General features: G+C 35.3%; 1 protein-coding gene across 4 annotated transcripts in view; it reads left to right on the forward strand.

Annotated features, from left to right (window-relative positions):
* The window catches only part of URI1 (URI1 prefoldin like chaperone), a 73798-nt gene that overhangs the window by 18100 nt on the left and 28463 nt on the right, over window positions 1-27235 (forward strand). The window contains exons 2-5 of one of the 4 annotated variants that reach the window (XM_065536290.2): window positions 10310-10344; window positions 13318-13373; window positions 24027-24105; window positions 25084-25219. In XM_065536290.2, the coding sequence (XP_065392362.1) occupies window positions 24103-24105; window positions 25084-25219 (139 nt within the window). In that variant the 5' untranslated portion in view covers window positions 10310-10344; window positions 13318-13373; window positions 24027-24102. Of the gene's footprint in view, window positions 1-10309; window positions 10345-13317; window positions 13374-16636; window positions 19392-24026; window positions 24106-25083; window positions 25220-27235 lie in introns of those variants that run through there. The other 3 variants (XM_005588703.4, XM_015441495.4, XM_005588706.5) reach the window with 3 other exon arrangements.

The following is a 27235-nucleotide window of genomic DNA, read 5'->3' on the forward strand; positions in this document are numbered from 1 at the left end:
ATTACAGGTGTGAGCCACTGCGCCTGGCCTACTCTAGGTACCTTTACGTGGAATCATATAGTATTTGTCCTTTTGTGACTGGGTTATTTCACTTACCGTAATGTCTCAAGGTTTGTCCATGTTGTAGCACATATCAGAATTTCTTCCTTTTTAAGGCTGAATAAAATTCTGTTGTATTATAGAATGTATTATACAGTGTATTATACATTTTTGTTTATTTTAGCATCCATGGATACTTGGGTTGCCTCTGCCTTTTGGTGATGTTGAGTAATGCTGCTGTGAACATGGGTGTTTTGTTTAAGTATCTGCTTTCTTTTCTTTTTTTTTTTTTTGAGATGGAGTTTCACTCTTATTGCCCAGGCTGGAGTGCAGTGGCACAATCTTGGGCTCACTGCAGCCTCTGTCTCCCGGGTTCAAGTGAGTCTCCTACCTCAGCCTCCCAAATCGCTGAGATTACAGGCATGCACCACCACCCCCAGCTAATTTTTTGAGTTTGGTAGAGACGGGGTTTCACCATGTTGGTCAGGCTGGTCTTGAACTTCTGACCTCAGGTGATCCACCCACCTCGGCCTCCCAAAGTGCTGGGATTACAGGTGTGAGCCACTGCACCCGGCTGCTTTTGATTCTTTTGGGTGTGCTCAGAGGTGGAATTTCTGGATCATATGGTAATTCTGTGTTTACTTTTTAAGGAACTGCCACACTGCTTTCCCAGGTGACTGTACCATTTCACATTCCCAGACAAATTCACAAGGGTTGCAGTCCACATACTGGGCAACTTTTGGCATTTGCTGTTTTTGTTTTCTGTAAGGGCCATCCTCATGACTGGAGTGTCAGATGGTATCCCATTGTAGTTCTAATTGACCTACTTTTATGCTCTTTTTTCTCTGCTTTTTTTTCCCCTTCCTTTGGATCAAACATTTTTTATTGTTATGTCCTCCTGTTAACTTGTTTGTGATACATTATTTTTTACTACTTTTATACTATACTTTCAATATGCTTTAGTACTAAATATAATACGTATTTATAGTATTTTTTTTTGTTTTTTTTTTACAATTCCTTTTCACTAAGTCAGTCTCTGGTATCTCTAGAGATTGTAGCATGCATTCATTTATACAGCCCACCTCTTGCATGATTGCTCCCATGCGTTTTAATTCTTCGTGTTTTAAACACCACAACACAGTATTTAATTGTTTCGTGTGGTCAATATTGATTTATCTTTACCTATCTTTTTTTTTTTATCCTGTACTTTCATTCTTTCTGCATTTATATTATTCTGAAGAGTCCTTTTTGTTGTTGTTGCTTCTTTTTTTTTTAACTGATCACATTTAATAACAATATCTAGTTTAATAATTTTTTTAGATAAGACATTTAATTAACATGTCTAGTTTAATAAACCTTTAGTATTTCTTTTAATGAAAGTCTGCTGGTGCAGAATTCTGTTTCTGTTGAAATGTTATTTTTTCCTTCATGTTGGAGGATCTGTTTGCTGTGTATATCACCATAGGTTTTCAGTTATTTTTTCCAGCATTTCAAGATATTCTATTATCGTTCACTTTCTGTCCTTGATGTTGAAGTTAGCTCTACTCTAAGTCTTGTCACTCCTTTGAAGGCTGTGAATCTCCCCTGTGCCGCCTCCTCCTAGCCGCAGCTGCACATAAAGTTTTCCCTTTTTCTTTGGTTTTCATCACTGTAACTGTGTTGTGCCTTGAAATTTTCTTTGTGTTTCTCTTGCTTGGGATTCTTGGAGTTTCTTCAATCTGTTGGCTGATACTTTGATATCAGTTTTAGAAAATCCAGAATTCAGGATCTTTTCAATATTGCTTCTGCTACACTCTCTCTTCCCTTTCTGGATCTTGCACTTACACTGTGTTTCACATGTCTCTTATTGGTCTTCTGTATTTTCCATATTTTATTTTTGAAACTCTGGGCTTTTATTTGGATGTTTTCTTTTGACCTATCAAGTTGAAAAATACTGATATCTGCTGTTTAATCTTCTTTTAATGCCATTTATTTTAATTTTTGGTTCTTCAGTTGTAGAATTTTCGTTTGTTTCTTCATGTAGATTTCAGTTCTCTAGCGAAAATTGCTATTTTTAAAATATGTTCCTTTTATCTTTTCCTCTATTTCCTTGAACGTATTAATCATTGTTTGCTAACACCAGTATCTAGATTGCATGTGTATTTGGTTCTGTTTTATTTTTTCTTTTGACTTTTGGTCATATGATCCTGTTTCTTGGCATCGTAGTTATTTTTGACTAAATCCTGGGATTGTGTCTTTAAAGATTGTAGATATTCCTGAAGGTGATAACTTCCTCTGGAAAAGGCTCATCCTTTCTTCTAGTGAGGCAGATGCAGTGGGAGCTGGTCACCTTACTCCAGGCAGGTACTGGGTGGAGTGAAGGCCAGGTTGTTGTTTTCGTAAGGCATCTGCTTCTGGTTTCTTCAGGCTTTCATCTGGACGCTTGATTTTGCTCACTACGCTATATTTCCTTGGAGGCTTCTGAACTCTAATTTTTGTTTGATCGTGAGCTCTGCTTTTCAGAGTTTTGGTTTATCTTTTTGGCCTTCACAGCTCAGCATTTGACAGATATCGTGGGAGGGAAACCAGTTGTATGCTTAAGACCTCTCCTGCGCTCTCATTTTGCTACCGTATAGCCTTGTCAGACTGCACAAGGTTCTGCTTGTTTCTGTCTGCTAGCCATGGCTGTCTCCTGCGGGCCCAACATAATTCTCAACCTCTTGCCTATGCCTCCTCTTGTCTGAGAAAAAAGTGGCTTCAGATGATCAGCTCACTTCTCCACAGTTCTCCCCTTTCTGAATCCTTAGTCCCTCTTGTCCTCACTGCTTTGGCAGCTCTTGGGTGCCTTTAAAGAGGTAATTTTTGTATTTATCTGTCTCTTCTACTGTCTGAGAGTTACAAGCTCTTTTTGTCCTACTTGGAGGTATTGTAGAAGTCTAGACTGAGTTTTGAATTTACATAGCTACTTGCAGTGATTTAGTGTGATTTGTGATTTTTCCTACAGTCTCACTGACAGTGGTAGTTTTTTTTGTTTGTTTGTTTTTTTTTTTTTTTGAGACAGAGTTTCGCTGTTGTTGCCCAGGCTGGAGTGCAATGGTGTGACCTTGGCTCACTGCAACCTCTGCCTCCCAGGTTCAATTTTCCTGCCTCAGCCTCCCGAGTAGCTGGGATTACAGGCGCCTGCCGCCATGCCTGGCTAATTTTTTGTATTTTTAGTAGAGACAGGGCTTCACCGTCTTGGCCAGGCTGGTCTCAAACTCCTGATCCCTGGTGATCCACCTGCCTTGGCCTCCCAAAGTGCTGAGATTACAAGTGTGAGCCACCACGCCCAGCCAGCGGTGTTTTTTTAAAATAAAAATGTACTTCTTTAATTAATGCTAAATGAGATTGCTTTAATTTGACTTTTTGTTACCTGGGAGGGTATTTTCCTGTGTTTTTTTTTTTTTTTTAAACTGTTTGTATTTACTCTTCGGTGGGCTGTTTGTTTTCTTTGAGCCCTTCACAGGTACATTCTCCTCCTAATCTGTGTGGCAAGTTTACTACTCTAAAGTTTTCTTAGTTGCATATCATACAAATGGTTAGGAAATTATGAAATAATTTACTGTAAGAAGTCAGGAGAGAGTCAAAGGTAGGAGTTTTTTGGGTCTGTGTGTTTTGTTTTCTTGTATTTATTGTTGTTTCCCATATCAGCTGCTTTAGATGGTTGGTTAGCTTGTGCGGATCCCACTGTGGTCTTCCTTTTAGAACCAGAATCTGTAATTACCTCAGGCTCTGATGTCCAAAGTAAATTAGGTTGGTCCAGTTAGCAGCAGGTATCTATCCTCTCCCTTCATTGTGGCTACAGATGGAGAAATGGGATTCTTTTCTTTATGGGAGAAGGGCAGGGTTTCTACGAGGAAGGTATGTGAATGGAGAAGAAATGATTGATATCTCTGGTAAAACAGTGGGCATGCAAGGTGCAATTCAGGCAGTATTTCAGATTCAGAAATGTAGGTCACAATTTCTTATCTGCAATCAGAAGCCTGAAAAGCACTGAAAACACAATTATTCTTAAGTTTATGGCATATTCATTTTTGACAAAACTGGAACTGATATGGGTGAGGCATTTATTACATTTTGAATATTCATATGTTTCATTGCAAATGTTATGTTTACTACAGGGACATATATCTGTGAGAGAGAGATATATATATATGTACTGTATGACTTGACTAAAATATATAAGGTTCTAAACAGAAAAACGTCTCCTGCGGTTTTTGGCTGATAGTAGACCTGTGCTTCTTTAAGAGGACTTGTTGCTTATTTATGGCAGGTGAGTGCTGGTGGATCAAGGAGAACGGCCCCTACCTCATGGAGCTTTCAGCCAGAACAGTTAGAATTCCTGGATCTCTAGTTCAAGTAACCCCAAAAACCCTCCAAACATGTAAACGTCTTCATTCTTAGAAATATTACTGAATGTATATGTCACCACTCTTAAAATATTTCCAATAGGAGAAACGGTAATAGTTAGAATACTTAAGATTAGTGAGTAAGGATTGTTGAAAGTAAAAAAGAGCCTAGTTTGTAGGTAAAGCCAACAAGGGAGTGAGATGTACAGTGCCAGAACACGTTAGACATAGTCCGATATTTGTGTAAAACGAGACTAGATTGAAATACAGGAAAAAATGCCTTAGAAGCCTGTGTAGGAGGAATCTGGCTAAAACGTAAAGGAAAGGATTAAGGAGACTTTTGATTCCATATTAGCTAAAATTTTAAATAAGGGCTGGGTGCGGTGGCTCATGCCTGTAATCCCAGCAATTTGGGAGGCCGAGGTGGGCAGATCACAAGGTCAGGAGATCGAGACCATCCTGGCTAACACGTGAAACTCTGTCTCTACTAAAAATACACAAAAAAATTACCCGGGCCTGGTGGCGGGCGCCTGTAGTCCCAGCTACTTGGGAGGCTGAGGCAGGAGAATGGCGTGAACCTGGAAGGCGGAGCTTGCAGTGAGCCGAGATTGTGCCACTGCACTCCAGCCTGGGTGACAGAGCGAGACTCTGTCTCAAACAAAAAAAAAAAAAAAAAAAAAAAAAAAAAAATTAAATAAGAACATTTAAGTGTTTTCAGAAGTGGCTCCATATAATTGGACTTACCTTCCATTAGAGTTTTGCTTTTCAGCATATTTAGAACATAATTTGTTTAAAATTGAAATGGTTTTCTTTACTTTTATGGTGGTTTATTTATTTATTTATTTATTTATTTATTTATTTATTTATTTATTTTTTGGGACAGGGTCTCCCTCTGTCTCCTAGGCTGGAGTGCAGTGGTGTGATCTTGGCTCACTGTAACCTCTACCTCCCTGGTTCAGGCAATTCAAGCTACCAGAGTAGCTGGGATTACAAGCATGCACCACCACGCCCTGGCTAATTTTTGTATTTTTAGTAGAGACAGGGTTTCACCATGTTGGCCAGGCTGGTCTGAACACCTGGCATCATGTGATCTACCGGCCTTGGCCTCAAAGTGCTGGGATTACAGGCATGAGCCACTCTGCCCGGCCTATGGTGGTTTTTATACAGTAACACTCAATTTATTGCACTTTATCCCAGTGCTTATTGCTTTTTTCCTGTTAGGAACCTGTAGTCAATTCCTCCCTTCTTTGCAAAGGGGTTTACTTAAAAGATTTGTAATTTTTATAAGTTTCGTTGAAAGTACACTTTTTGTATACTTTGGTAATGATGTTTATATATCTACTTGACAAATCTATCTTTTAAGAAATTATTTTCAGCTTTTAAGTAACTGTCACTAACATGTATGTCAAGTATCTATTGGCTTCAGCTCCCGCTGATACTATTTTCTTTTTGACTCAGCAGCTTTAAAACCAAAATAGTAAGATCTGTCTTGAAGTCACAGTCTAGCAAGAGAAGCAAACTATATAAATTTAGACAGCTCTGATTAGCACAATTCCCAAACTGTTATATTATACATTAACCCATACAGGAAGAATTTAAAATTGCAGTATTGTGAGAAAAGTTTTAGAGGTGAAGCATTTTTGAGGAAAGTATCAAAGATGAGAAAGTACTCTTGACCTTTTAGGCTTTCTGTTCCAGTCTAGTTTTAATGTGGCGTTGTATTTAACTTGCCTTAGAAACTCATAGGTTTATGCCCTCTTGTGGTCTGTCACCAATATAAATAGCACAAATAAAAATTTTAAGTACTGGAGATCTTACTGCATGTTACTGCTCTCCTTTATAAAATAATTTTTAAAAAGCAGCTTCTGGGGAGCAACAGCTAAGAAATTATTATTCCTGTCTTCCATATAATTTGTGGACCTTAAAAGTTATCAAATGTTTTATTTTAACCCTTGGTAACAAAAAGTATGTGTATGTTAGCTGGACACGAATGAACAGAAAAATATTGTTGGGTGGGCTGTCCATCATTGTCCTTCTGGGTGTCTAACCCTGTTAATGTATAAGTGTCTTAAAAATACGATGAGGTGTGGTAGTAATTGTGGGGCTAGCACATTACCCTTCCACCTTCACCTAAACATAGCAGATATACTATTAAATGATGCTTGGGAAATGTGGTGTTTATACTTACTTGTTTCATCAGAAAGGGTCAGGAGCTGTAGGAGGCATTGGAAGAAATAAGGATTATAATGTTAGTAAATTGGTGAACTTAAGCTTACAGAATTTGCTTTTACTGACATGATTGGCAAGGTCTTATTCGTGAGTGTGGGACTGAGGAACTAACTAGTGGAGGAGAAACAGCAATAGCAGTCAGTGTTTTAAGACTGCAGCTGTAACCAGTGTTTTTCTGCTGTTATCTAGTAAGTCGCATGATGGTTGGAAGCAGGCCAGTATAGGGACTATGCGCTTTAGGATTAGATAGAATCCCTGTTAGAAAGACTTGGTTTTAAAACTGATCTCATCTCTTACCAGTTACTGGACAGTTGTGTAATATTAAGTAAGTTACTTCATCTCTGAATACAGAGATTTCCTCTCCAAATAAAGATTTAAACTGCCTTCATCGAAATCTTTGCAGTTTGTTTTGTAACATGCAGTGTTGGAATGTAGACCTGTTGTTATTGCTCATAGGTTAAAGACAGTTTTGCGTTGCAAAGAATGAATACCATATGACTTTGTAGCCACTGGGTTGTTGGTAAAGTCTCCTAAATAGTGATAAATCAGCTCATAGTTCTTTTTCTTTGCTGTGGACTTACTGCTGCACTTCTATGTAGGTACATACTTTATTATAAATTCTTGAGTGTAAATGAGGTCATTATATTAAAGAATTTACTAGTTCAGTTATTTTAAAGTTGAAGCCTATTAACTATTTTTAAGAAAAATGAAAATAATACAATAAGATTTTTTTTCTTTAGGGGCGCTATTGGCATGTTTTGGCAGGTTTAAAAAATAAAAAATAACTAGTATTGTTCCTCCATTGTGGTCATACTTTTGTGGAGGATAACAAAGTAATGAAATGTTTTTGTTTCTTTTGCTGTGGTTTTCAAGTGTTTCTTGTAGAACAAGGCTCACTGTCTCATGGTTACTTTTAAAATTTAATACGTAAAGTAATTAATCTGAGTCCCCTTTCAGGAGAAATAAGATTATTTAGAATAATTTAACTTGAGGGAAAATATTTGTTTTTATAACACCTTCTAAAATTTCTGAGTTGTAGAAATTTACTAATTTTTTTCTTTCTTTTTTTTTTGAGATGGAATCTCGTTCTGTCGCCCAGGCTGGAGTGCAGTGGTGCGATCTCGGCTCACTGCAAGCTCTGCCTCCTGGGTTCACGCCATTCTCCTGCCTCAGCCTCCTGAGTAGCTGGGACTATAGGGGCCTGCCACCACGTCTGGCCATTTTTTTTTGTATTTTTAGTAGAGATGCGGTTTCATTGTGTTAGCCAGGATGGTCTCGATCTCCTGACCTCGTGATCTACCCGCCTCGGCCTCCCAAAGTGCTGGGATTACAGGCGTGAGCCACCGCGCCCGGCCGAAATTTACTAATTTTTTTCTTTTGAATAACTTGCTGTAAAATAGAAGACAACTGAAACAAACAAACAAAAAAATCCTCTAAATATAATAAAACTGCTTGGGCTAAAATCTTTTTTGCAAGTAGGTGGACCATAAATCTTTTATATAAGCAAAGATAACCTAAACATGCCATCAGAAGGCTAGTCTATATATTTTTATATCTACCTCTTTCATCTTTCCCCTTGTTTCTGATTTCCAACATGTCACTTCTTTAGTTTCCATTTGGATAGTGTTTATTTGAAGTCTGATATTCTAAATACTATATGTAACTAATAAAGACTTTAAAATGTAAGGCAGCATTTTGGCAGTTAAAATTTCTCTTGTACGTTGTGAAATGGATTTTGGTGTTGGTCTGTCTTCCTAGGGAGACTGTTTAAAGGAAGTAAAAGGAACAGGGCAAGTATGGCCGGAACAAAGTGGAGGGTAGACTATGGGGAGTGATGGCAAGAACACATGCCTTTCTACCAGTGACTTGTTTCTTAAACATAAAAAGCATATGTGCCAAATTTACATATTTACTAATTAAAAAGGCTTCCTGGAAACATTAGGTAGACTATCTTCTATAACCTTTAACACCGTCACTAATGGATATAGCTTAGAAGATTTCCTCGAAGGTCCTTTAAATAATGTAAATGATTATGAATGTGTAACTAGTTAATATGCAGCTACGAAAGGATTATCATGTAGAGGTTAATGAACATTCTGCTCTTATGGTTTGCAGGGCTTTGCTTTCTGTGCTTTTGGCTCTCTTCATGCTTGGAAACACATGCATTGGGATTGGAAAACATCCTGACTGTTTTTGGGTCTCATCTTTTAATGGGGTTGTTAAATAGGAACTTTATGAAAAGGATTTCATGAGCATTTTTTTCCTTTTTCAATTTACATTTAATTCTATTTGTCTATTTTGTAATTACTGCCAAATCAGAAACAGTGAAATGGATTGATGTAGTTTTAGTTTGGCTCTTCCAGATGTAAAGTCAGTACTCTATTATATATTGCCACTGTTATTAAGTGTTGCTATGTGATTGATACTTACTGAGAGATCTTCATTCTAAAATGGATGATGAGTTAATGTGTAGTATGGTTGGGTTTCTGATTATAGCATGTATTTTGGTACAGGATTGCTGTCTTAGTATTTAAAATGTCCCAAAAGAGGACATTTATTTCAGGAATTAAATGTTATAATAGAGGAATTTAGTGACAGGTCTAAAAAAAAAATCTTTTTTTTTTTTTTTTTGCTGGGAGGGGGTGGTGAAACATTGAGCATATACAAGAGATAATATTGGTATTTAGAGCAGTGAACTAGAGCAGCATTTTGCAAACTAGATAATGCTGCTATCTTTTTGTCATGGCCTAGTCTTAAGCGTTTTGGCTTTCATCCTCTAGCTTCTCTGTCTCTAAAGTGGTATATGGTATTCTAGACTGCTGTTTAAAATTTTTATTAATAGGTAATTTAAAAGTAGATAATTAGCAATCCTTGAAAACAGTGTTAATTCTTAAATTGTCATTCAAAAATAGTGTTTTTTTAAAAATTGCATTTTTCTTTATTGACTAGTCTTCTTATTTTCTGAGCATTTTGAGAATCTACTGACATATCTCCAAGGAAAACAAATAACTTTTGTACTTAAATTCATTGTTTTAGTATTATAAACATAGTTTAAACTGGCTGTGAAGTGCTTACAATCTTTATCATAATTCACTGGGGAACAAATGAGCTGTTCAGAGCATCTCCTTATCCCAAGTATTTCTTCTTGAAAATGTAGTAGAAAAATATCACTGAATTCATTTTTTAATGCGTCAGAATAAAAATTACAGGTGAAAATGTTTGGAGATATACTGACAAAATAAAATATTTTCACTACTGTCATTTCTTTTTTTTTTTTAACTGACAAAATGTGGATGTTACATTGGTTTCTTGTTATTTATAACATTTACGTATTCTACAAAATATGTAATATTGAAAACAGGTCTGTAGATTGTACAAAATACTAGTTATCTTATATCATATGTCACCTAATAGTTATGAAGCGGGTTTTGTACCACAGTATGAATCAGAAAGCTGTAATTTGTTCTGCAGTTATCAGCCTGCATTAGAGGGTTATGATAAAGTGTGCTGCTTAAAAACTAACATTCACATCTCTGTGCATTTGACAAATAAAAATGTATACTGAGATGCTATTAAATCTGTAAAGCCACTGTTCTAGTTTTCAGATACACTGATTTTTGTAGCTCTGTGCATAGCTCTGTTTTTTCATGAGTAGTTATCTGTTTTCATGACAGGTGGTCACTAACTGCCAAGAGAGAATCCAGCATTGGTGAGTGAAAGATGGTTTTATTACACTTCTGAAATACTGGTGGGGTAACCTACTTGTGTTTAAATAATGTGTTTACTGTTTGTGTGTGTTTGTATGTATGACTAGTAATTTAATTCTTCTAGTAATCTCCATTTTGAATGCCTTTGATACTAATTCATATTGTCTTTCACCCTTTTCTGAATTACATATTTCTGATTTCCTGATGTTGTGTTACCGCTTGTATTTATTCTAAGTGTCTTGTTTTTTTTTAAGTTAGAATAATATTAATATCATTATGAATTGGAGACTGAGACATTTTTGAATGTGACATAGAGAGCTCTATTTTGAGGATATTTCTTATATTTTAGTAGAAAAATAATGAGAATCAGTTACTTTAAAATAATGATGGAAATAGGGCACAGAAATGTTTTCCCAAAGTTTGAAAAAAAAATCTAATTTTCTACTTTTGAGAGCTTGTTTCATTGTACTTTTTTTTTATTTTTTTTTATTTTTTTGGAGAGAAAGCATATCTATTTTAATGTGCTAATCTATAGTTAATCGGACCATGTTTGGTAAATAACACACTTTCCTTTGGCTTCTGAGGAAAATGCTCAATTTAATGGTGAATAAAATCTTATGAGTTGTCATGAGGTATAGCTGTTGATCTTACAGATATCAAATTACAATATATCCATGCTGTGCTTACGAAGATTTTACTGAGAGAACAACAGGAGCTGTCTTGATTATTGTCTGCAGGGTTATTGCAAAAATCATGGTAACTGCCCCTTTAGTGGTGAGATTAAACCTTCGGTTATACACCATCAAGCATATAATATTTTAAATTTATTTTAAGAGGCTTTTTCTTCATGCCTGAGAGATCTCCAAGGAAATAATTTATAGTTAGTGTATATCAAATGTTTTTTGGTTTAAATGCACATAGGCTGCAGGCAGTGGATAAGAGTGAAAATTGGTGCAATCTGTACACATCATCTTATTAAATTTTGACTATTGGCTTGCAGAAAATCTAAAACTAATAATATCCACTTTATAAATAAAAATTCAGGACTTCATTAATTTTCAATAAATGCATCGTTGTAGTTGCTTCCACTGGTGGTGTGAGTCTGTCAGCATTTCCATAATGGACCATTTGCCTTTCATTATACATTCAGTTCAGGTTAAAACTTGAAATACAAGTCCTTGGCTAAAGAATTTTTTTACCTGCACATTTAGTCAGAGTGGCCCATTTTACAAATAATTTCCAGGGGAAGTTTTATTAACGTGGACTTCTATCTATTGGTTTTGGCAAGAAGTTCAGGAAATTGGAAAGGTATTCACTGGGAATAGACACTAGTTTACATAAATGGGTGAATGGTAACTTGCTTCTGGTTTGTTTTATAAGATTCTTATTAGAGAGTTCTTTAAGGATAAGGGCACGTTTTCATCCTTTTATTCACAGCCCCTCCTGCTGTTCGGCATAAAATGGGCACTTGATAAATGTTTGAGTAAATGAAGAAATGTGGTTATTTTCTATATAACATTTTAGTTTACAGATACTCTAGTAGTATACAAGTCTAGTGAGCAGAGACAGAAATGTGACATTTACTTCATGGCAGGTTCATGTGACCCTCAATTTCACTTTTCAGTTTTTTAAAACCCTCTAAACTGTAGAAGCTTAGCATATTTGCCTACACGGATCTTGAAGTAATATAGTACTTTATAAATTAAAAAATTAAAATTATTTTTTTCCAGTTAAAATTTGCATTTTCCTCTGAATTATTTCTGGTTTGGTTCAGGAAACAGACTTTTCTGTTCGCTTTTAATAGGATCTATATATGGTATATTGCTCAAATCTGAATGGCCAGTAAATTCATCAATTCATTATATTAAAAAATGGAAACCAAAGTGTCTCTGTTTCCCTGAAAGCCAGGAAATTGCTGTTTGGGAGAGTCGTGGAATTCTTGTGACATTTTTGCATTCTCTTAATTCCTTAAACAATGGTTGAGTTTCTACCATTTGCCAGTATTGTGCTGCTGTTTGGAATTGCAAGACCCTGCCATAGAAGAATTCACAGTCGGACATTAAACAGGGAAATCACAACAATTTTGTGCTATTTCTGGAGATATGAAGCAAGTACAGAAGTTCAGAGGCTGGAGCCATTCTTAGGGTGTCTCATACACTACTTTTAAAAGCATGTTGCTTTAATTTTTATTTAACCCTTGGTATTAGCCTATCTAAAATGTGATTTCTGTTAAGCTCCTATTCTTTATGGGTACATACCAATATAATAAAGTAGAACAAAATACATGGTTTGAAAAATGCATTCTCATGCTAGTGATGTTTATGCTTGTTTGTATACTTTTTAAAGGATTCTTTAAGGAACAAGTATGTGTATTCTAGGTTCAGAAATAATCTAAATTGGTTTTTGTTTAAAAAAATGTAGGACAGGGAGTAAAAATATTTGGAGAAAGATAGGAGTGAAAATGGTCTGGGACCACAGAATCTACCCCAAAAAATCTTTGAGAAAATTAACTAAATCCTAGAACTTTGGTAAACTAAGACATTTATATTTGTTTAATTAATAACAGATAATAAGGAAAGATTCAAGCCTAATGGATGAGAATTTGTACAACATTATTTTAGAGCTAATAATAATGGTTTTCAGTTTAGTGAGGATTTAAAAAATGTTTTTTAATCAAATTTTTTTCTTTATAATCCCTTTTACCTAACTCAGGAAATAAGGTATTTTGAAATCCACACACTGTCATCTCATTAAAGTATGAGGATACTTCCCAGTGTTTGGTCCACTAGTGGCTGATTATTTTGTTTGTGGATTATTTGTAATTTTCTTTTTAATTCTTCCTTAAAGAGCATGGCATTTGGAGTCACAGACCTATATTTGAATCCTGTCATTTGCTAGCGTTTTGACCTTGAACAATTATGCTAAGAGTCTCAGTTTTTTCTTGTAAAGTGATGATGATACTACTTAACTCACAGGGTTGTAGTGAAGATCAAATGAGATCATGTCTATAGAACACCCTGCCCGGCACTCAGTAAGTATTAATAGGAACTCATTACCTCTTTTGAAAATTTTAATTGTCAGACAAATAAAAAGCCAGTGCTTTGTAAATATTCGTGAATATTTAGTGTTCATTCTGTTTTTTGTCATGATGGAGAGTTGGGTTTCTGTGATTTATTGTTATAGCTTTACATTAATATTTTTAAATCACTTTTTGTTAGGAAGAATTTCAAATAAGAGGTGATAGGTAGTATAGTGAATCCTCATGTACTCATCAGTCAGCTTTGATAATCATCAACTCATGATTCTCTCTAAACTGTTTCATTGCAACATCTTATCTTGCCATCTACTCCTACCTCCAATTTTTTTTTAAACTTTTATTTTAGATTTGGGAGGTACGTGTAGAGGTTTGTTGCAAAGGTGCATTGCATGATGCTGAGGTTTGAGGTACAATTGAACCCATGACCCAGATAGTGAGCATGGTACCCAGTAGGCAGTTATTCAGCCCTTGCCCCTGCCTTTCCTCACCACTCCTGTATTCCCCAGTGTTTATTGTTCCCATCTTTATGTCCATCTGTCCCCAGTGGTTAGCTCCCACTTATAAGTGAGAATATACAGTATTTGGTTTTCTGTTTCTGCATTAGTTTGCTTAGGATAGTGGCCTCCTGCTACATCCATGTTACTGCAAATATTTCTTTTTTATGGGTATGTAGTAGTCCATAGTATATATGTATCACATTTTTATTATCCAGCTCACTGTTGATGGGGACTTCCATGTCTTTGCTATTGTGAACAGTGCGGTAGTGAACATACAGGTGCATGTATCTTTTTGGCTGAATGGTTTTTTTTAAGGTGGTCTATATTCTGTAATGGGATTGCTGGGTTGAATGGTTGTTCAGTTTAGTTCTTTGAGAAATCTCCAAACTGCTGTCCACAGTGGCTGCACATTCCCACCAACAATGTAAAAGCATTCCCTTTTCTCTGCATTCCTGCCAACATCTGTTATTTTTTGACATTTTAATAAAAACCATTTTGACTATCCCACCTCCAATTTTGAAATGAATCTAAGTCATACTCTATCTGGAAATATTTCAGCATATGTCTTTAAGTGTTGAGAAAGAGTAGATATTAACTTTTTAGGATTTAAATAAAAAATTTTTAGTTAGGCAATACATTTACATGTTTCAAAATTTAGGAGGTATGAAAGGATGTAAATGATGTATAGGTTCCTCCCTAATTCTTAGTTCTGTTTTCTTTTTATTTTTTTGAGATGGAGTCTCACTCTGTCATCCAGGCTGGAGTGCAGTGGCATAGTTTCGACTCACTGCAACCTCTGCCTCCCAGGTTCAAGCTATTCTCCTGCCTCAGCCTCCCAAGTAGCTGAGATTATAGGTGCATGCCACCATGCCCGGCTAATTTTTTTAGTATTTTAGTAGAGACGGGGGTTTCACCGTGTTGCCCACGCTGGTCTTGAACTCCTGAGCTCAGGTGGTGCACCCGCCTCGGCCTCCTAAAGTGCTGGGATTACAGACGTGAGCCACCGCACCCGACCCCTCAGTTCTATTTTCTGGAAGCAAGCTTTTTTTTTTTTTTTTTTTTTTTTTTTTACCAATTTCTCATAAATCTTTTCAGAAATGGTTTGCATAACATAAGTGTTTTGTGTATGTATGTGTGTGTGTTGTGTGTGTGTATTCACCTACATGTTTATATATGGCTCCCATCCTTTTGGACAAAAATGAAATCAGATTGTACCTGTTCATTTAATATTATATTTACCCTATATCATTAACTAACTGTTCCTCTTTACCTCATTCCATAGATTTCACTGTGTGTCAAACGTTTAACTTTTAGGATTACTAAATGAGACCTGGAACTATTGTTTTTTTAATAAATAATTGCTACATCACCCAGAGTACAACTCTGTAACTCAAAATATATCCTTGCTAAGATCATATATCTGTTATTTTATTGCTCCTTAGTAAAATTACTCCAGAACTTAGAGGCTTGAAACAACCACCATTTACTTGCACATGATTCAGTGGGTGTGCGTATTAAGCTGGCCTCGCCTGGGTGGTTCTTCTGCTTGTCTTGTCTGGACTCACTGCTTTGGTTGCAGCCGGTTGGTGGCCGGTCAGCTGTATTGTCCAGAATGGCTCACCTTCAAGTCTGGTGGTTAGTTGAGCCTTTGCCTCCATGTGCTCTTTTATCCAGCTTACTTTCTGTGGGCATCTCAGAGCAGCAAGAATGGAAGCTGCAAAGCTACGTTGGTCAAAGGAACTCACAAAGCCAGCCAGATTCACAAGGTGGGAAGATAACACCCACCCGTTGAGAGGAGGCGTGAAAAAGAATTAATGGTCATTTTTAATGCACTGCAGTGACTTTACTGAATAAGTCCTGCACACACAAAAAGGAAGTCTCTGTCCTTTATGTTGACTGGTGAGAATGAAATGAAATAGTACATATGATGCCTGGCAGATCATCTTTATGTTAGGCATTACTTACAATTGTAAATCGTATGCATGTGAGTTGTAAAAAATTTATTGCCTTGCTTCCTTTATCTTAAAAGGATTTTTGGTAAAGGTATCTTTGAAATTACATGAAGCAGACTTAAATATAGAAGAAGATACTTTGTTCAGGTGTTTAATTTTGGAAAGAATACTTTAAATTTAGACATAAAAGTTCCAAAACACTTCGGCATGTGAGTTTCGAGAGAGTCTAAAGCAAATACTTGAAATTTTTTATCTTTCACAGGAAACTGGACAAGAAAAATTGTTCAGAGGAAAAGAGTAACTAGTTTCTATTAGAATTTATAGTCAAAGCATATAGTAGGAAATAACCAAGAAAGCATACCTGTATAGGTAAAAATCTCAGGTGAAGATTTGATTTTCTCTCTTTTTTTTTCTGTTGGAGTTATTCTTTCCTATCAGTCAATCGGGATGGAGATACCTGTTTTATGCACACATTGTATAGTTGTCTATATGTCTCATGTTTTTGAGGCTTTCCTTGTGCACAGAAGCACTGATTTCATTGTAACAATGCCATGGTTTACAGTATATTTAATATACCTGAAACTGTTTTCTTGAGTTGCCTTCACATGGCTATATAACATTTATTTTATTATGTATAATATTTGAAATATTGATCTGCATACCTTTAAAACTTGTAAAAGCTGATGACTTTGTTCTACAGTGTTAGGTAGATTTGTAAACTGTTTTTCAGAGTCTGTATTTTACTGACTACAAAGTTTTCAGTCACTGTTCTGTAGAGGGCCTTCTGTTGGGGCTTTTTCTTTATGTGTTTTTTTTTTTTTTTTTTTTTTTTTTTCCCCTTTTTTTTCCTCCTCTTGAGTGGAGCAGAGAGCAACTTGCAAACTTTCTGGAAGTTTTACATGTTTTTGTTGTTGGAGTTTCTGCAGTTGTTTATGAAAGTCTTAGGGATAAGAGGGAAGAATCATATATGTCAAATCTTTTTGTCATTCTTTAAGTTTCTGCACAGTTTAAAAAAATGGTGTGAGTTAGTACATAGGCTACTGATTAAGTAAGTTTGGAACTCTTGTGTGTAATGTTTCAAAGAAATTAAGAGGCAAAAAAAAAAAAAAAGATTAAAGTTGAATGTTTAAAGAATTTTTTTTTAATTTGAATTAGGTTTTTAAATTTTTATTCTGAATATAAAATGAATGCATGCTTAGTTATGGAAAGGTTGAAATAAGAAAGGAATAAAGATAAATTTACTCATAATTGTAAAGAGAAATGAATTCTCTCCCTGTTTTTAAAACATTCCCTTTTATTCCCTCTAGCTTCTTAATTCTGTATGTGTATTTATGTGACTAAGGTCAAACTGTAAATGCTTTTTTCTTTTCTTTCTCTTTTTAAAGAGTTAAATGATTTTTAACTTGTGATTAGAATTTATTACTTATAGGAGTCCTCAAGCTTTTATGTCATGTTTTTGGAAGCAACTAACTAGTTTGATATTTAACGCACTTCTGAAAATGAAAGGAAAACTTACATGTTATAGGAGAGTTGAAAGATTCCCCTGAAGAGTTTTAAACTATTATTTTAAAAAAGCCCTAATCACAACCCATCACCTAGAGTAGTCTTTGATGATGATGTGTTTCCAGTGTCATTATGATTTGGTTCAGTTTCCCATGACCAGCTTAAGTCCAGGGAGTATCTGACTGAGGCAAAGGGCTTAGGGCTTACTGCTTTGGGCGTGCCTCATAATTTTTTATCTTTGTCTCCGCTGTATGAGGTTTGAAAACTGTACTTCTTTGTACTTTTACTTGTTTTCATTTTCCTTTTTTTTAATGAAGAGTAACATCCAGTAAAACTCTTTAAGCACAGAGTCCTGTTTGAGGATGAAGATGTAAATATTTCAACAACCACAGTGCTTGTCTGAGAGGCACATCACTCGGTGATAATCCTGAGTGCTTGTTCTTATTTTGAGAAATATAAGTCCAGATTCCACTATACCAAAGATAGATTGGAGTGGGTATCGGTGTAAGACTCGGGAGAAATACAGGCTGTAAAAATTGAGGCATGCCTATAATTTACTTTTTACTAATTCATATTGAACTCATGACCAAATTGGTGAGGGTTTTCATGTTTTGCTTTTAAGTCAATTGGTAATTTTGAGAATTTTTAAGTATTTGGTAGGATCAAAACCAGGATTGCCAGTTTTCACTGTTGTAAAACCTCTTGAGAAACTTTAACCCGGTGGGATGTATGATTGGGCCTCTGCTGAAACTATATGTAAAATGTGAGTCCTTTCTCTCAGGGAAGAGTCTAGAGTTTTTCTAGTTTCTCATAGGGATCAGTGACCTAAAAGAGTTTTTAAATTGCTACTGTAATTAAGAAAACCCACAAAATTACTTTTTTCTAAAATATGCTTTAGAAAGAAAATATAGAAAGTGTAAAGTAGCAAAACCTATGAATTATGGTAAGATTTAATCAGAAATTTGCACAAACTTTCAAAGCTTAAGTCAGCTACAAACTCATCACACCTTTTCTAAAAGATCCCTCCCTTTGATTTGTAATAGGAACTTATATTAGTTATAGAAAATTTGGAAAATAAAAAGAACAAAAATTACCTATAAACTCATCAGTAAAAATTAGGCATTTTAGGATATTTCTTTCAAACTTAGATGAATGTGTTTTTACTTAATTTTTAAGATATTTTACTTTGAATTCATCTCTCATTTTCTTAGAGCAAAAGATTAGTAATAAATGAAGACACAGGCACCTATGGTAACTGACAAATCTTCAAACACATGTGTATGGTTGTTGTAGAGAGAACAGTAGAACAGATTTTTCTGTCCAGGCTTACTATGTTATCCATTGTACTCTGTTTTCTCATTGTTGAAAAGTTAAATTGAAGAAATCTAGTAGAATGTTAGCTGCATCTCTCTTTAGATAGTTTTGTTTCATTGACTTGAAAAAGATAAATTTGTTTCATTGACTTGAAAAATTACGTTTTTATATGTGGGTTAATCTTGGTATCTGTGTCTAATAGTAAAGTTTTCTGGTGGACTCATAAGATATAAAGAACATAGATTATTTCATCAGCATCTTCTGATGACATAAATTCCTTGGTATAATAGAGTTATAAAAAAGGAATATACCACCATTCTGCCTGAATTTTGTGGTACATTTCAGTTACTTACATCAACTGAAATTACTAAGTATTTTGCCATGACCATTTAGAAAAAAAGTCTAATGCTATTGATTTAATTCAGGTACATTTAAATTTTCCATGAGGAGTGTTCCTTTTCCCACCAAATTGCACAAAGCATAACAATATAGATCCCTTTTTCAATAATTTTTTAATAAAATGTAACTTTATCAATTTGTTTAGATTGTTTAAAAGGATACTTTGAAAAAAAATCATTATTTCTTGCTTTAGTAACTGGAGGACATCTCTTTACCTCTATAGAATCTATGCCCAAACTTAATATCCTCTCTTTTCTTGATTTTAGAGGTGAAAAGCCAGGCATCCTTCAAGCTAGTGGATCTTTGACAAAGATGCATTGCAAAACAATCAGAAAGGCATGCTATGTGTGAGTGATGATCCCTGCAGCATATGCCATAGGCTTGTTGTAGAGGAGCTGCTCAATAAATGGTGGATTCAGTTGAAACAAAGCTTTTTTGGATGCTTAATGGGAAGTTGTAGGGTGGGTATAATAGACTAAAAATTATTTCTAAAGAAGGTTATATATTTACTTGTATATATTCCAGAATCTTTGGGTTTTATCATTTCCTAAATTAAAAAATAAAAATGTAACTCTGTCCCAGATTAACTCAGATGTTAATACTTATATATAATTTTTTTCCTTTTTTCCCCTTTTAGGCATCTCACAGTATTTTCTGCTTGTCTGCTTAGGATGTTAGTTAAAGGAAAAGGGAATGATAGAAGTTTTTTTTCTTTTTCTAAAAATAAACTGGTTCAATGTTAGTATTTGCTGTCTATTTTAACTTCCTACTTTAAAGTAAAATTAGCAAAGTCTTATTGTTTCAACCTGATGTAAGTTTTATCTCCCTTTTTGATTATTTAAAGGTTGGAGTCTTTATCCCTGGCCTCAAAGGATGTAGACTTTTTTTTTTTTCATAGAGTGTTATTTTTGTCAGTCACTTTTAAGAGGATTAAAAATGTTGATCCCTTTCGTATTTCCTCGTCCCTTTAAAAAATTCTATTATGACAAATTTCAAACATACGAAAGAGTGCATCTTGATCACCTGTCTGTCTGTACCCTAATCCGTTAATCCATTTTTTTTCTGATGAATTTCAAAGTAAGTTGTGGACATCTGTGTATTTCACCCCTAAATACTTGAGCATATACCTCATTTAACTTGATTTCTCTCTTACTTTCTACAATTTTATGAAAATGAGCTGTTTCCCATGGGGTCTGTCTTGATCTTAATCCTTTGAGGGTAAGGCTAACTTGTGGTTGTGTTAATGGTCTTCATCCCTACTGCCCTTTTTTTTTTTTTAAATTTCCTTAAAACAAAAGGTACTCTCAAAAGGCGTATTACACATGATTAGCAAGATTCAGAAGAAGGTGGTTAAAGTTTCTTAGATGCCTTATACCTATGCTTTAGTTCTTGTTTTCTATAAGGAATGTTGCATGAGGATATTGGAAAAAAATTTAAAATTAAGAGTTGAAGGTGGAACCTAATCTATAAGGATCCATTATGTTGAAGCCAAAGAAGCAGGTCTAGCTATTTTAAGTAGGCTGGAGAGGTGTTTCTTAACTCTATCTGGGTTTTGTTTTCCTGTGAAGAAAATTATTTTAAGCAATTACCATTTTTGGTTACTGTAATATGACTCCTGTGTCCAAAAATTAATTACTTGTTTCTAATTATTAAAATAGAAAAAAAAACTGATCAAATTTTGTTATGAATAAAGACCCTAGACTTACCTCAGTAATGCATTAGTTCTTAGCATAACTTTCGTATTTTCTGTTGCCTAGGCTTTGTGATCTTTAACAGGATTATTTAAGCCTGAAATAATAGAGAGACTATTTGGAGATCGCTGTTTGACTAAGCGTTTGGTCCCCAACGTTTCCACGAATGTAGCCTTTAGAGAGAGAGGGTTGTTCCTCAAGCTGTAGTTTCTTCCAGAGACACTGCTTGACTCCTCCTGGCCTCCCTTCATAAAGGATTTCTGCATGGGCTGCATTTTAAGTGATCTACTTTATATTTTTAGAAAACTATTCAAAATTTATAAATAGCAACTCTAATCTTAAACTGCTCTCCAGTATGTCCACATTTTTGTGCTAGAGAGAATTATTAATAAATTGAAAACTGAATATGTTTGACTTGAAATACTGACATTGATCTCTGGTATTACCTGTTGTTGAACCTACTGTTCTTTTAATGTACAAAAGAGATGTTTTGTGAGGAAGTTTTTTTTCTTTTTTTTCTCCTACGCATTGTTACCAAAATAAGGCCTATTGAATGATAACTTTAATAGTAGCTTCTTAATATTCATAGAAACATTTAGATATCTAGGCTGGTGTATATAGTCCTTGAGCATTTGCAGAATTACTTATCTGAAACGTAAATAAGCTGTTAGTGTTGTGTTATTAATAGTGAGTGTTGACTGTCTAGGCACTATGCTAGTCAGTCCTATGGAGACATTCTCCCGTTGACTGCTCACACCAGTCCTGTTTCCAGAGCCCCTGAATGGTTACGTTCAGCTGTACTGTCTTTCAGCAAGTTACGCTATTTGTATCAATTGGTTGGTGAAATCTTGTGGGTAATAGTCTTTCTTGAAAGTTTTGGAATTGGTGTTTTTGATGCTTCATGGAAAAAAATGAGTTTTGAGTTTTGGAACCAACATAGTAGATGTTCCACGCTGGGCAGCGTGTTAGACCTTTTATATTTAATTCTGTTGAACCTGTGAGATAAGTATTAGTCCAGTTTTGCCATTTGACGATACAAAGACTAAGGTGAATTTGTGTGAATTGCATGTAGAGGTTGGGATTCACTCTCTGGTCTGACTTCAAAGCCATCTTCTTTCTGGTACATAGCCTTGTGCATGAAGTTGTTTGCCATTTTTTCCATATAAAAATTTTCCAGGAGGAGGATTTTTGCCTTAAACAAAAGAATAAAACATGTTTTATATTTATTTATAGAAAAGGATTTTTTTGGGGAAAGTTTATAAAAAGCAGTTGCGCACTAGAAAACAAGAAAGCTTTCGTGAAGGAATGCAGGTCAGAAGACCTAGCTAGGTCAAACTCATTGCTTACCTCATCTTGATAGAGGAGATCTGGCTTTTTGCTATGTGGTTTTTCCATCTTCCTTCTACTTTGTCTTCTGTAAGAGAAAAATATTGATAAGTGACATTTATTATAGGATATGTCAAATAATATATATGTGAAATTTCTTAAGATCTTAAGGCTGAGATAATTTTTTTATTAATTATGCTACTGTTGCTTCAGGGAACTAAGCAGTAAGCTGAAACCAATTCTGTGATGTGTATAGCGCAGTCATTTATATTATCTGGAGAGTTGTTACCTACATTGCAGTTTATCCTGATTTCAGTTTGACAATGTCTACATGTTCTTTTAAATTGCTTGCTGAGTTGGTGAGTTTTGTTTCTGTTATTTTTAAAAACTGACAACATCCTTCTGCTTCAAAAAAATTCAGCGCTGTAGTTTTGCTTGCAGCCTGTATTTTAGCAGGAAACCCAATCTCCAGCGAAAGTTTGAAAACGGGCATCTTGGCATAGGCTGCTGCCTGGTATTACTCAAAAAGAAGGGCTGTTCATTTCCAGCAGGTGTTAAGAGCTGAGTAAGGCCCAGAGCATGGAAATACGATCATCTCTGCCACTACAGAGTTACTTACACCTTTTGGTTGTTTGAAATTACTTACTTGGTAGCTCTGTTTGATATAGCAAGAAACAGACTCCTAAGCCACATTGAAATGCCTTTTGTGTTATCTCTACTTAATTTCTTCTACCCCCAGTTGATTCTCTCTTACCTTAATCACATTATTATGAATAATTGAAGAGCTGATGACACATTTTTCAGTCTAAAGTTTTCTGATGAGGACTAAAGCATCTGATCAAATTTCATGTTCATGATTTCAACTTCACAGCCAGTATCTATTCACTCAAAAGCTTTATTAAATCTCTTCTTTCGGCCGGGTGTGTTGGCTCACGCCTGTAATCCCAGCACCTTTGGGAGGCTGCGGCAGGGGGGATCGCTTGAAGCCAGGAGTTCGAGACCAGCCTGGCCAACATGGCGAAGAAACCTAATCTCTATGGAAAATACAAAAAGTAGCTGGGCTTGGTGGCATGTGCCTGTAGTCTCAGTTACTAGGGAGGCCAAGGCAGGGTAATTACTTGAACCCAGGAGGTGGAGGTTGCAGTGAGCTGAGATTGTGCCACTGCACTCCAGCCTGGGCAACAGAGAGAGACTGTCTTAAAATAAATAATTTCTTCTGTCTTCATCTTGAGTCCTTTCTTCTCTCCAAACATCAGGCCTTCTTTTACTGTCTCCCTTAATTTTCGCATTTTATTTAGTCCAGAGTCTTGTATCTTAAAAAACAGTAATTCTCAAAATTTGAGTATTCTGCTTCTAAATGCCGAAGTCCCTGAAGAGTCTTAATTCTTCAATAAATGTATGGTAGAATAATGCCATTGCTAAACTTTATAAAAACAGGATTTTAAAACTAAAAACCACATTAATCTTTAATTTGCTAAAATTAGGTTTTTGATTAGCTTGTTTTATGATACCTGGCCTACTGGGCCTCCCAAAGTGCTGGGGTTACAGGCGTGAGCCACCACACCTGATCAAAAGAACAGCTTTAATAAAGCTTTTGAGTGAGGCTGGTGTGGTGGCTCACGCCTGTAACCCCAGCACTTTGGGAGGCTGAGGTGGGCGGATCATGAGGTCAGGAGTTCAAGACCAGCCTGACCAACATGGTGAAACCCCGTCTCTACTGAAAATACAAAAACTAGCTGTGCATGGTGGCGCACACCTGTAATCCCAGCTACTCAGGAGGCTGAGGCAGGAGAATTGCTTGAACCTGGGAGGCGGAGGGTGCAGTGAGCCGAGATCACGCCACTGCACTTTAGCCTGGGCGACAGAGCAACACTCTGTCTCAAAAAAACAATTAAAAAAAAAGAAAAAAAAAGGAAAAGAAATATCATTAATAATTTGTATATTTGGTGTTTTTTTTGTCAACAGGAAGAAAGTAGATAATGACTATAATGCCCTTCGAGAAAGACTCAGCACCTTGCCTGATAAATTGTCTTATAATATAATGGTATGTTTGGTGTGTTTCTTTTAAAGTAATAGTTGTTTCTTGTAAACGTATTAACTGTGTTCGTTCACAGAATGTCAAGCTGATGGCTGTGTATGAGGTAACTACGTAGCAAGGAAGGTTTGTTTTGTTTTACTTTATAAGAACACAGTAATTGTAGTGATCGCTGGTATTTACCTTTTTTTCCCAGAATATATATGGTGACATAAATGACATAAATATTAGCACAAAATTGGACATATTTCGAATGGAAACTTACTATATAAAAAATGTAATTATGATAGAAATATGGCACTTAGTCATTTCTTGTTAGCCAGAGCAGGAATAGGCCATAATGTTTTGTAATTCACAGAATTAAACCTTAGGACATTGATTTTTATATAAAAACGTGCTGCTAATTTTTGTTTTAATGATCTTCACATTGACATAGTGATCTGTTCATGAGCCCTGGGTTAGAACCTTTCATTGCATGAATATTCTTTCTTATGAAGACTTTGTTCTTTTATACTAGTTCAAGTATTTTGTATATATAGCTAGGTAGATCCATTAAAGCTGTTTGTTTACTAATTCCTGCTTTGCAAAAATGGCTGTTTTATTGAAAATAATTTTTAGTTTTCTTTATCAAAAGTATTTTGCATTGACAGTGTTTCACTACTGGTTGCTTTCATTTAGATTTGCAAGTGAATGAAAAGTATAAACATGCCGAGACGTACTACTTTCTTTAAGAGCTGTATGTAAATATGGTGTGGATTTATTTTCCTGTTTTAACATTGATTTATGAACATAAAGCAATTTTCTGTTGATTTTCCAAGTAAAATTTTAATATAATGTTAAATTTCTGTGAAGCTGGCATTTTATTTTTACCAATGTATAAATAAAAAAATTCAGTGTTAATGTAAGGCTTTTAATGCAAAGTGTTTTATAAAATGTATTTTTCAGTGTTTTACGTTTTTTCCCTTTTTTCTTTTTTTTAAACAATAGGTACCATTTGGCCCTTTTGCCTTCATGCCAGGAAAACTTGTCCATACTAATGAAGTCACTGTTTTACTGGGGGACAACTGGTTTGCAAAGTGCTCAGCAAAGCAGGCTGTAGGTTTAGTTGAGCACCGGAAAGAACGTAGGTACCCATTTTAAATGATGTTTCTTTGTTGTGTATGTATCCATTCACAGATTGCCAAGCTGAAGGACTGTTTCTTACCAAAACTACCTTCCATGATTTATGACTCCAGGCTATTTGTGATTCTGTTGAATTGTAGGTAGTTTGAGTAGTACCAACATTTGAGAATGAGTTAGAGAATGGAGCATCTGGATTGGAAATGTCACCTACGTTGGCATGTTTTCTGAAGTTACAAAGTTTCAAAGTCATTATGTGATTTTTGTAGTTAGAAGTTGGGAAGACATAAAAATTGGAGTCATTTTATACTTTATAATTGTTTTTTTTTTTAGTTGCTATTACAGACTTATTTTTGCACTTAATACTTCAGTACACAGAAATAATGTGTTTTCTCCTTAGTGAACTAAGAGAAATACCTGTTTACGTAAGAAGACAATTCTTTAAAATGCTTTTTGGTTTGGGAAAAAAACATATTTTCATTTGATAGAGGAGACCAGGTGTGAAAAGTTGCTACCTAAAACAGCACCCTTATCCTTTTTCAGTTGTTTGATTTCTCTGCATCACTTTATTAAGGCAGCTCTTGAGTTTTGTTTATCTGTGCTATTATCTGTAGGTGTATAGAAGCCTACATACACACACACAGCACACACTACACATTTTGCAGTTGGATGAGATAGCTTGGGTTCTAGCTTAGTTATATTTTAAAATTAGGTTCAGTTTCTAATCTGTTGTTATTTCTGGAATACGTATTTAGACGGACAGTATAATATCCACCCTACCTGCTTTTTAACCTTTCAGTTAAATGTGTATTTGAAAATGAATGTTGGGAAGATCCTTTTGTATAAATAAGGTCATACTAGACAGAAAACAGCTGAGTTTTCTAAAGCTGAACTTGATTTCACTTATACATGAGTGAGTACTAGAGAACTCATTTACTCAGTGAAATTCTGGGAACTATATTTGGAGACTGTAATTGCAAATCAACTCCTATAAGTTTATAATTGATATATACTTTGATCTTTTGTGACACTAATCAGAATCTTATTGTTAGGCCTGTATGTAATTTCTGGCAATTATAAATCTTTTGGCTTTGCTGCATTATTTTTGTCATGTATATTAGCGAAAGAGAATGGGCATACTTTTTTCTTAAGGACCTTACTGAAGACGAAGCCTCTCTTTATATACTGAAGTAGCTCTGATGTTATGAAATGAATCCATAGCCTGTTGAAGTTTGTTCACGTTGATTTTCATATTTCAGTGAAAAAAATCATAATTAGTTATAACTTAAAATATTAATGGGAATACTTTTACAATAGAATAGAGCTCTAGAGTAGAGAAACATGTTTTGTTAAAACACTTTCTAGTAGTTAAATACGGTTTTGGAAAGTGACCAAACATAGGTGACTTTTGGGATCAATATTTATCTAAAATAATTTTCAAAGTACATATTTCCTGTTACAGTAAATTCTGGGCTGGGCACAGTGGCTCATGCCTGTAATCCCAGCACTTTGGGAGGCTGAGGCAGGTGGATCACCTGAGGTCAGGAGTTCGAGACCAGCCCAACCAACGTGGTGAAACTCTGTCTCTACAAAAATTAGCCAGGCGTGGTGGTGTGTGCCTGTAGTCCCAGCTACTTGGGAGGCTGAGCTGGGAGGATCACTTGAACCTGGGAGATGGAGGTTGCAGTGAGCTGAGATTGTGCCACTGCACTCCAGCCTGGGTAACAAAAGCGAAATTCTGTCTCAAAAAAAAAAAAAAATTCTGTAAAGCTGTTTTATTCACATGGTTTTATATTTATAATAACTGAAGGAAATACTTAGGTATATTGTTGTACTTAACATTTATTAAGAAAAGGTACTTTATTTTTCTTACGGCAGAGGAAATACAACCAGTTAAACACATAGTCTTCTACATCATGGTTGACTGGGGTAATTGGAGAAGGTCTGAGTTACAACACGTGTCATGATTTGTTTAACCAGCACCACAGTCAGGACACAGAATAGGATACAAAGATACTGC

Source organism: Macaca fascicularis, chromosome 19 (genome assembly GCF_037993035.2).
Source record: "Macaca fascicularis isolate 582-1 chromosome 19, T2T-MFA8v1.1".
Taxonomy (NCBI): domain Eukaryota; kingdom Metazoa; phylum Chordata; class Mammalia; order Primates; family Cercopithecidae; genus Macaca; species Macaca fascicularis.